We start from the raw sequence: 10,131 nt of genomic DNA, 5'->3' as shown, positions 1-10,131 counted from the left end.
CGAGGTAGGACCACTCCCATCCCTTGGCAGCAAACTTTGCACGACTTGCAGTGCCAAAGGGACATCGTGCGGCAAACGTCTGCGGCTGACACCAAGCGCGTTACCGTCGGAGGCCCTTCTCTACGCGCGCACACGACACAGTGGGGCTGGGAACCGAGGCGAGCCCGGACAGCATCAGCAACCCAGTACGCGCCGCGGCAGCCGGGGGGCTGGGGGTGGGGCACGGAACAAGCTTTGAGGATGGTGCAGTAGAGAGCGCCACAACCCAGAGAGGCCCCGTCCGTCCCCCGTCCCTCCACCCACGCGCAGCAGCAGCGCCGCCACCCGCCCTGCCGCGCCCCCGGGCACCGCGCCCCGGGTCCTCGGCTCAGGGTGCCCGCGAGCGCGGGGGGAGGGGGGGAAGGGAAGAGGAACCGCGCACAGAGCAAAGCCGCGGCTACCTCCTCGTCCTCGTTGCTGACGGTACCGGGGAAGCGCCTTGCCGATGACCTTTCCGAAGAAAGTAGTGGCGCCACCAGGCCGAGCGGCCCGCGCCCCGAGAATCTCGTCAGCAACGACAACGCCCATTGTCGTCCCCGCGCTTCCTCCACTCGGCCGGGCCCTCCGCGGCGCGCCCATTGGGCCACCGGATCGCCGCCGGCCGATCCCGCGACTCGATTGGATGGCTCGCCTGTCGTTTTCGCTTGTCCCCGCCCCCCTTGGCGGGTCCGCCCTCGTCGACCTGGCGCTTAGCGGGGCTCAGGGAGTTTGCGCGCCCTCGGGGCGCGGAGGGATCCGACCTGGGCGAGTCCGCGGAGGGATCTGCCCCGTGTAGTGCTGCGACCCTGAGGGCGGGCAACGAGGTCGCAGAAGAGCCTGGGGTAGCTTCAAGTACCATTTCTTGTTATTTGTTACTGCATCAAGTCCACCCCAAAACGTGCCTGTGGCTTTTTGGCGCTGCTCCCTCCAGTCAAATGACTGCTTTTTCCAGGGCCTGGCCTTAGCTTCTCAGGACATTTCGCAGAACCAACAGAATTTGCTCTACATTGTTCCCTGAAAGCCCCACCTCAGTTGCAGACCTTTCTAAGCGGCACGCCTCCTGGGAGAAAATACAATATGAAGCGTGCCTTCCTTCGGCACTGCTGGCTTGGGGGCCAAAAAAAGTAACCTTTACCTGATTAAAGGCCATTTAAATATTAAAACGCATGCCCCCGCGTATGCTAATAAGCTTCATGAAGTACGTAGAATCATCACAAAATATTCTGAGTTAGAAGGGACCCACGAGGATCATCGACTCCCACTCTTAAATGAATGCCCCATACAGGGATCGAACCCATCACCTTGGTGTTATTAGCGCCATGCTTTAAACCATCTGAGCTAATCTCAGAGTCAATGCTACCACATATATGACTATGTTACTCAGCTCTCCGCTTAGATCATGCTCTACAGAAGAGGAGAAGCTTCGGCTCTTTATAGGGAGGGGAGAAATTTCACCTCCTTAGGAGGAATTCCCAAAAGACCTCAGAGACAGTCGACGGGCTCCTCTCCTCTCCTTCCTCCCAAGCGGGGACGCCTTCTTGGGAAGCTTCTGGGTACGATTCGTATCATTATTACTACCCGGGTTAGCACAACAGCAACGCTACCATCAACGCTGCCTCCGAACAATCTTAAAACATCCACTGGTCAGATTATGTGACTAATACATCTGTTCTAGAGCAAGCAGCAGTCACAAGTATAGAACCATGTTGATGAGAACGCAGCTGCGATGGGCAGGGCACGTCTCCAGGATGAAGGACCACCGCCTCCCTAAGATCTTGCTTTATGGTGAACTTGCCACTGGCTGCCGCAAGAGAGGAGCCCCGAAGAAAAGATACAAGGACTCCCTGAAACAACATCTCAGCCTTGGCCATACTGATCACCATAACTGCTCTACTCTAGCCTAAAATCGAAAGGCCTGGAGAAACACCATCTATAACGCAGCTGTCTCCTTTGAGAACACACGCAGGATCACTCTCGAGGAGAAAAGGCAACGCAGAAAGAACCGCGTTCTGCAGAATATATCATCTAAAGAGTCTTTCTACTGTGCCTTTTGCAATTGGATATGTCTATCTCGTATTGGCCTCATAAGTCACCAACGTGCCTGTAACAAATGTGGATAGAGCCTTCCCAAATCTTCGTTCGCGAAGCCCAGCCATGATGATGAGCACAACAGCATTGCTGTTATTAGAGCTCTAGCGCAGCTAGTGCATTTCTCAACGGCAATTCCGAATCTGAATTTCTGTAGCTTCAATAAACTGCACTTTTTGTGAACTTGTGCTCGCGAAGGCTCTTAGAGAAGGCGACCAGACTTATAAGTGCCGAATTGGTTGCAATCGGAAATGAAGCCTAACCGCACCCAGCCCCTCTGATCTCTGAGGACCAGCTGGAACGCAAGGGGGTTATTTTCTGCCAAATTTCTGACTCTTAAGCAACAGCTTGGCCTCTAATTTTCACCCATAAGCTCTCAACCTGTTCATCGCCGTCTTTCAAAGACAGCTCTGCGCAGTCAATCCCTCTTATTTTTGGTTTACGTAGACGGCAACCCCTGCCTCTCCTTCCTTCTGACCAGTTTATAGCCATCGGTTGCAGAGCTCCAGTTGTTTGAGTCGTCCCGCCACGTTTCTGCCTTAGTGATGTGGTGGGTTGACCTTGGGTGGATGCCAGGTGCCCACCCAGCCGCTCTATTACTCCCCTTCCCAGCCGGACAAGGGAGAGCTGGGCTCGGGGGGTGGTGGAAGAGAAGGGGTTTGGGTGTGTGATGGTGAAATCTCTCCACAACGAACTGAAGGAGTAAACCCCCCCCGCTCCGGGAAGACCATGTACACACGGGACTTTACGTTAGAGGCAGCTGAGAAGGGGTCATAAACCATCAAGGACCCCCAAAGCGCCCCCCCCACTCATTCCCGAGGCCTTCCACCACCAGAGGACTGCACGTGACCCATGTGAGGTAACAAATCCTGAGCCTGTCACAAGAGACTGCAAAGATTTCCCCCCACTCCCAGGGGAGGTGTCTGGCATCTCCTGAACGTATATTAATCCATTGGACTCTATGTTTTGGGGGACCCTGACCATCGAGAAGACCAGAAGAACTGGACCAAAGGGACGCTGCCGGGTTCCATGGAGTGGTGATACATTTTCTCTTTTAATCTCTCTCTGTCGCTTTCTTTCTTCCCTCCCTCCTTTTCCTATTTCTTTCCATCTCTCTTTCTCTGCCTCTTTACCATTAAAAAACCCCCCATACTACTGATTTTGGCATCTGGTCTCGTTTGCATCTTAATTCGGGCACAGGCATTTCTAACAATTTTAATAACCAGATCATAACACGACCGCATCACTTTTTGGGAGGATCAAGCCCCCGATTCCTTTGCGGCCTTTCTCAGGTATTCACCTCTTGGTTCCCGACGATACAGCAGCCCCTGTCTCTTCTCTGTTGCTCAAAACTCCATCCCCTTTTCCTGCTGAGTCTCGTTTAAAGCCCTCCTTGTAAGTCTGGCCAGCTTGTTGGCAAAGACCCTCTTGCCCCCCTTGGTGGGGTGAATCGCATCAGCTCCCAACAGACACGGCTTCTTAAAGGTAGATCCACGAACATAGAAACCAAAACCTTGAGTACGGCACCAGCTACGCAGCCAGGCATTCACCCGTTCGGTTCGTCTCCTCCTTCCCAGACCCCTTCCTCTGACGGGACTCTGATAGAGGAGACCACCACCTGTGCTCCCGATCCTTTTCACATTGCTCCAACGGAGATATAGTCTCCTGGGAGGGTTCTAAGTTGCCTCGTCAGACCCTACACAGAAGAGTAGGAGCGGATGATAATCTGCAGGGTTCACCAGGCCCGGCAGCCTCTCAGTGACACCACGAATGCGAGCTCCTGGTAGGCAGCAGACTTCTCTAGAGAAATTGCCTGGACGGCAAACGGGTGCTTCGGTGCCTCTCAGGGGGGAACCTCCAATTACTAATATCTTTACGTGCTTTTCTGGTGGCACTGGTTCTAACGCGGGCGGGTGGTTAGGTCAGCTTTGCATGGTTGGCTTGTCCTGGGTCCTGTCCGTTACTCACGTGCTCTTCAGTCTCCAACCCCGGAGCATCCTGTCAGTTATGTAGGGGCACTTCAGGAGATGGGGGAGGGTTCTTCCTTCTACCCCGAGCACAGACAAGCGTCCAGTCTCCTTCTTCTCGGGACTTACTTGCGTCAGTCAGCTCGAGGTTGGATTCCGGCTTACCTTCCTCTTGCGCAGCCTGAAGGCAGGCTGTCGCTCAGCCTGAGACAGCGGACAATACCACACATCAATCTCCTGCTCGCGTTCCCGGATACCGTGCTGCCTGTCGAGCTCCTCTTGTAAAAGTTACTTGTCCAAGGAGATCTTCCCGCTGGGCACGCTTGCAGCTATGACATCCACCGCTGCCTTCGGGTGCTAGGAGGACTTCCAGGTACTGGAGCTCTCGCCCTGCCCTTTGCTCATTGACCCCATCTGTCACTCCCTCACAGGGCTGCTGCTTACTCTCTCTCTCCCTCCGCCCCGCCCCCACTCTTAGTTTAAAGCCCTCCTAATGAGGTCAGCTATCCTATTGGCAAAAATACCTATGCCCCGCTTAGTGAGGTGGAACCCCTCTGTCCCAAGCAGACGCTGATCCACAAACAGGGTCCCATGCTCATAGAACCCAAAACCCTGTCGCCAGCACCAGCTCCGCAGCCAATTATTGACTCGCATTATCGGTGCCCTCCTCCTCCTGCCCTTTCCTCTCACCGGCAGGACTGAGGAGAACACCCCCTGGGCCCCCATGCCCTGGACTACCGCCCTCAGAGCTCTGGGGTCATTGCTAGGGGAAACCTGGTGTCGCAGATGTGCTCCTCCGGTTTGAACTAGCTGAACCTCGGTCCAGGCAGATGCTCAGCAAGTAGGACTATCCAAAGTTAATCCTACTGCGTGAGGCTATCGGTGACAACCCAGCACCAAAACCAGCTGTAAGTGCAGAAGACCTTTCTCTGAAGAATTATTCGAGGAGGGGGGAATTTATGTCGCTCAAGGAAGCTGTGCTGCCTGGGAAAGAACATCTTCCCACGGATAGTTTGGTGCTTTTACTTCCCTTGCCTTACAGAGAGGTTAACTTCCTGAAAGAAAGCGGCGTGTTTTCTCATGCCCAGTGTAGGTAGCGCCGTCATGTTAGTGTTCTCAACTTGCAGAAATAAATTTTCCTAAATCCTTCTGCTGCCTGGTACCTGGGGTAGCTGCGTGCAATATTCCCTCACACCAACAAACCAGTTTGGCTGCAGACTGGGCTGATAAGCGGCCAAAACTGCATGAACACAGCAGAAAATCTGACTACGAGCCAATCACTTGACGCTATCAATACGTGCAGCCATCAGAGTCCGTTGAGTCCTCCCTCCGTAGCCGCTGGCTGCACGGCAGTGATCTCCCCTCAAGTAGGGATGCCTTTCAAGGTTACCCCCCGAGGCTTGGAGATCCCTTACCTGACACCACTAGGCATCCATGGGTTGCTAAGTGACTTCTTTTTGCATGCGTGTAACATTTAAGATACGCATCGTAAGCTTACCAATAACCTTTGTATCCTATACTAACTTTAAGTGTAGTAAAGAGCAGACAATTGACCGCCAATCCATCTGTACTTATTTTATATTTTACGTACCTAACTTTACTGATTAGAACTCAGTAAACTAACTACTAGATCAGGTCGGTCCAAGTGATCTCTGACTCTTCTCCTGCCACACCTGGACAGCATCAAAAGCATCTGTGGTGGGTTGACCTTGGCTGGACGCCAGGTGCCCACCAGGCCGTTCTATCACTCCCCCTTCTCAGCTGGACAGGGGAGAGAAAAGGAGAGGGAAAACAACTCCCAGGTCGAGATAAGGCAGTTTACTAAAGCAAAAGCGCATGTTTGCGTGCGCACAAACAAAGAAGAAAAATAGTAAATGGAATTTTATCCTCTACTTCCCATCAGCAAGTGTTGTGCGGCCACTTCCCAAGAAGCAGAGCTTCAGCACACAAAGCGGTTGCTCCAAAAGGCAAACACTGTAAATGACGAATGCCCCCCGCTTCCTCCTCCTTTATTTAGCTTTTATATCTGAGCTGACATCATATGGTATGTGAAACAGGAGGCTAGGCCCAAAAGAGTTAACTAAGAAATTTGGGCCTGCTAACAAGCTATCAACATCCAAAACGATCTGTGCTTGTTCTGTTCTACTTACTGGACCAAAGCTTCAGAGAATAGTACAAGAACATGTAATAGGCCTAGAAGCAATAAATTAGAAATATAACAGGATCAGGTAGACATTTGAATAGGAGAAATAGGCCTGGAGCCAGGGCTTTTTCCAGGCTTCAGTGAGCGGGTCAAGAACAATGGAAGAGAAGAAGGGTCAAGCTGAGGAAGATGAGTTGAAGCCCCCTGCCCCATGGAGGAAGATGGGAACTACCTTCCGAAATGGGGAGCTAAGAGAAGCACCGCCCCAAGCCCCGCCTGAGCTCCACCTATACTCCGCCTATTGTTAATATGCATTGATAGATGTTGTAGTCACTTGAATATGCATTTAATCACATCTGAAAATTGTACAAAAGTGTTGATTTTCTGAGGAGCCGGTGAGCAAGTTTGTCCAGCGCGAGCTGGCTTGCTCCCAACGTTGAATAAACAAATACCTTGCTGCTTAAAGACAAAAAAGTCTCTGAGCAGTTTCTTGGACCGATTTTTCAGATTCATATAGAATATCCCTCTGGCCAGTTTGGGTCAACTGCCCTAGTTGTGTCCCCTCCCAGGACCTTGCCCACCTCCAGCCTACTGATGCGGGGCAGAATGTTGGAGAATCAGCAGTACCCAAAACACTGGTGTGTTATCAGCACCTTTCTAACTACTGATGCAAAGCACAGCATTGTGAGGGCTGCTATGGGGAAAATGAACTCCAGCTTAGCCACACCCAGTACAGCATCATTGGTGCCGGATTCTAAGCTTTGAGTCTCCTTTGCTACTGAAATTGCAGTTAGAGAAGACGGATTGGTGCCTGCGCTTCAGTCAAAGCAACATTCGCTCCTAATCCTTCCTGACAAAAGGGTCGGGAATGACATTGCCAGCCTTACTTATTGTCCTTTTACCCTTCACATCCTCAAGGCTTTGCCTTCCCTAAGGCTCCGTTTTAATCACATTTAGCCAGACCAACCTCACATCAACTCCGTGACCTCTTTGTAGATGGCCTAGGGTTTCCAACGCACACGCACAAAGAGCATCCAACAGGGCTCTGCGCATTTTCATCCCTTTGCATGCAGGAGTTCCAGTTCTTTGCCGCTTGCATTACCAAGCAAGACAAAATAGAGACTAGATCCTTTTTCTCACGAGAACCTCTTATTGCTCAGAAAGAAGGCTTTCTCCATTGAAATTTCCCCTTCTCAAAGTGACTGGATCCCCAGATATTGCCGGGCTTTCCTATCTCCAAAACGTCCTGTTCCTACCCCAGTCACTATCAGTCTCTCAACCACCAACCCCCGTACAACTTCTTCACGGAGGAATCTGCCTTTTAGGCTTTCTGACGCCAGACTTTGGCCGGCTGCCAGTTGTCCACCCAGCTGTTCTCCCACCGCCCCTCCTCAACAGGACAGGGGGAGAAAATAGGATGAAAAAGTTCCTTCAGGACATAGCCACCTGCCGCATCAGGGGGCAGCAGGGAAATACCTGCCCCAGACAGCGTTTTGCCCTTTCTTAAATATGCTCACACAGGGCTGCCACCAGCTTTGCCGAGTTGCTCAGCTTTGGTCCTCGGCGAGTCCGATGCCTAGCTGTCGGGAACTAGCTGTGTCCAGCGCAGGGCAGACCCTGGCCTCTTCTCACAGAGGCCACCCTCTGCAGGCCGCACCTGGAGCGCTGTGTCTAGTTCTGGTCCCCACAATTCAAAAAAAAGACGCAGACAGACTGGAGACGGTCCCAAGGAGGGCCACAGAGATGATCAAAGGGTTGGAGAACCTGCCCTATGAGGAAAGCCAGAAGGAGTTGGGGCTTTTCTCCCTCGCAAAAGAGGAACATCATCACAATATTCCGCTACTTAAAAGGCAGCTACAAAGAGGACGGAGGCTCTCTCTTCACAGGGAGCCACACGCAGAAGACTCAACAGGAGGGTCTCCCTTATTCAGCAGGATGGCAAGCGGTATCACCGCCAAAAAGCTAAGACTTTGCTTCCTACAAGGCGCAGGAGACTGCTAAGCGCTTGCAGCGTCACGCTTCAAATGACCGGGCAAATCACTATCTGTCTATGGAACGCTGTTAACAGGCTGAAACGTTCCACATACTTGCACTCCCGGGAGACACCGTTTGAACTTGCAGAACTATTTCCCCTCAGTAAGACGCACAAGACGGAGATGATATCCCCATGCTAAATCTTTATTGTGCAACTGCTGCTCAAAGCTTTTATTACCTTCCACAGACACACGTCACAAAAACTTGCACATCAACAGCGGCTAGATTGACGGGCAACAGATGAAATCCATTCAGTGGCGATTTGTACACGTGTGGCAACTCTTGCGGTGTAAAAATCTTAGCCGGGCGGCCAGCCTGACTGACGGCCACCCAGAACACGTAGATGTATGCGATACACAGACTGCCCACCCTCGGGCCCTTCGTCCACAACCATCCGGAATCCATTGGTCAGGCCCAGGTGAGCAGCATGCGTCTCGCCAACAACCATTACACGCCCAAGAAGCTGGAGAAGGAAGTACAAACCCATAAATAAAATAAAATAAAAGAAAACGGAACACACAAAGAGGGGAGAGGGCAGGAGGGGAAGGAACGAGAGCAGAGAACCACCCAGAGAAAGCAGCTAGCCAATTCCTAGCAATTCAACCCTTGCGCTTCGAATTACTGCCCGTCCGCCCGCCTGCAACCAACGTTTGCCAAGTAAAGCTACAACGACCGATTAGGAACACCGTAGGGGGAAAAAAGAGCTAGGCAGTTTTTTTCAAGCTAGACAGGAACGGACTACAAAACAGCCACAGAAGCTGACTTGGTCTCCGGGTTAAAGCCCCCGTTCTATCTTCAGGCAACATAAGCAATCCTGGCGGAAAATAAACTTTAGGCTGCCTTTTGCGCGGGTTTACAAAGTCTTTGAACTTGACTTTCATAGCTAAAAGCAAAGCATCCGGCACCTCTCAACCAGCTTTGCCCTTCCTCACCCCTCACCTGCCAAAAACCCCAAGCCCTCTTCTCCGTGTTAGAAGAAGTACTACTACTCTTGCTCTAAACCATGACAATAGGCACCAGAGCGCGCTCCAAAACAACACTGCATTTTGCACCAGAACTACATACCCAGGGATGAGCATTGCTTCAGAGCACTGCTTTTAGTCAAAAAGCTCAACTCCATTACAAGCTAGAGGCAAAAGATTATAGCGCCAGAACACCCAAAGTAGCCTACTGTGCCCTATCAGGAGGGAAAGACGGGATGGGAAGGAGTCTAGTAAATGAGGAACTAATTCCAGGTACAGTTTAGCGTACAGAAAGCTTCCACAGTACTTACAGATTCCCCAGAATCTTCTGCTTCAGATAACCCGATAACTGGCTCCTTAGGCATGACTAAGAAAAGCGTCGCAGCTTGGGGTGAAAGACCGTGGAACGCGAGGCACTGGAGGAAGAGTAAACAGTTAAAACGTAACCGGCTTCAGAGAAAGGTAATGGCTTAAGCAAATCCATCTGCCCCACTGAACTCCTACAGAAGCAGATTGCCAGATACCCCAAACACAAGCCGGAACATTGACTTGTCTTGCGCGATATCAATGCTTTCTATACCCAAAATACAACGCATTTACAGAGCCCCCTCCAGAAGTGCCATTCGGCATGCAAGACCACGGGGACAAGGAGACGGGCCACTACTTGCGATTAGCGACCTCCAGTAGGTTTTAGTTCGGGCTGACCGTTTTCCTAAGTACTTTTTCTATTGGATGTGGTCCACACAGAGGCAGGAGGCGAATGGCTTAACTGAATCAGCAAAGAGTTTAGTGAAGTGGAAGAGCAGCGGTCACTCATTTCCCACGGTACAGGGAGCTCAAGCATTGAACAAACGCATAATCACAGGAAGCCTGCAAGCGCACAGTACGAGTCTGTCTTCTATATTGCGCATAAACCATA

The 10,131-nt window shown here is 51.7% G+C and overlaps 1 protein-coding gene across 1 annotated transcript in view; it reads right to left on the bottom strand.

Annotated features, from left to right (window-relative positions):
* Positions 1 to 8,374: 8,374 nt before the first annotated feature.
* The window catches only part of LOC135405205 (adenosine 5'-monophosphoramidase HINT1-like), an 11,566-nt gene continuing 9,809 nt past the window's right edge, over positions 8,375 to 10,131 (bottom strand). The window contains exons 3-4 of the mRNA XM_064639889.1: positions 9,524 to 9,628; positions 8,375 to 8,713 (exon numbers count right to left, since the gene is read on the bottom strand). Coding sequence (XP_064495959.1) covers positions 8,549 to 8,713; positions 9,524 to 9,628 — 270 coding nt within the window. The 3' untranslated portion in view covers positions 8,375 to 8,548. The remainder of the gene's footprint in view (positions 8,714 to 9,523; positions 9,629 to 10,131) is intronic.

The sequence above is a fragment of the Pseudopipra pipra genome, chromosome W, assembly GCF_036250125.1.
Source record: "Pseudopipra pipra isolate bDixPip1 chromosome W, bDixPip1.hap1, whole genome shotgun sequence".
NCBI lineage: Eukaryota > Metazoa > Chordata > Aves > Passeriformes > Pipridae > Pseudopipra > Pseudopipra pipra.
Note: the sequence above shows the minus strand (reverse complement) of the source record. Positions and strands in the feature narration are given on the sequence as shown.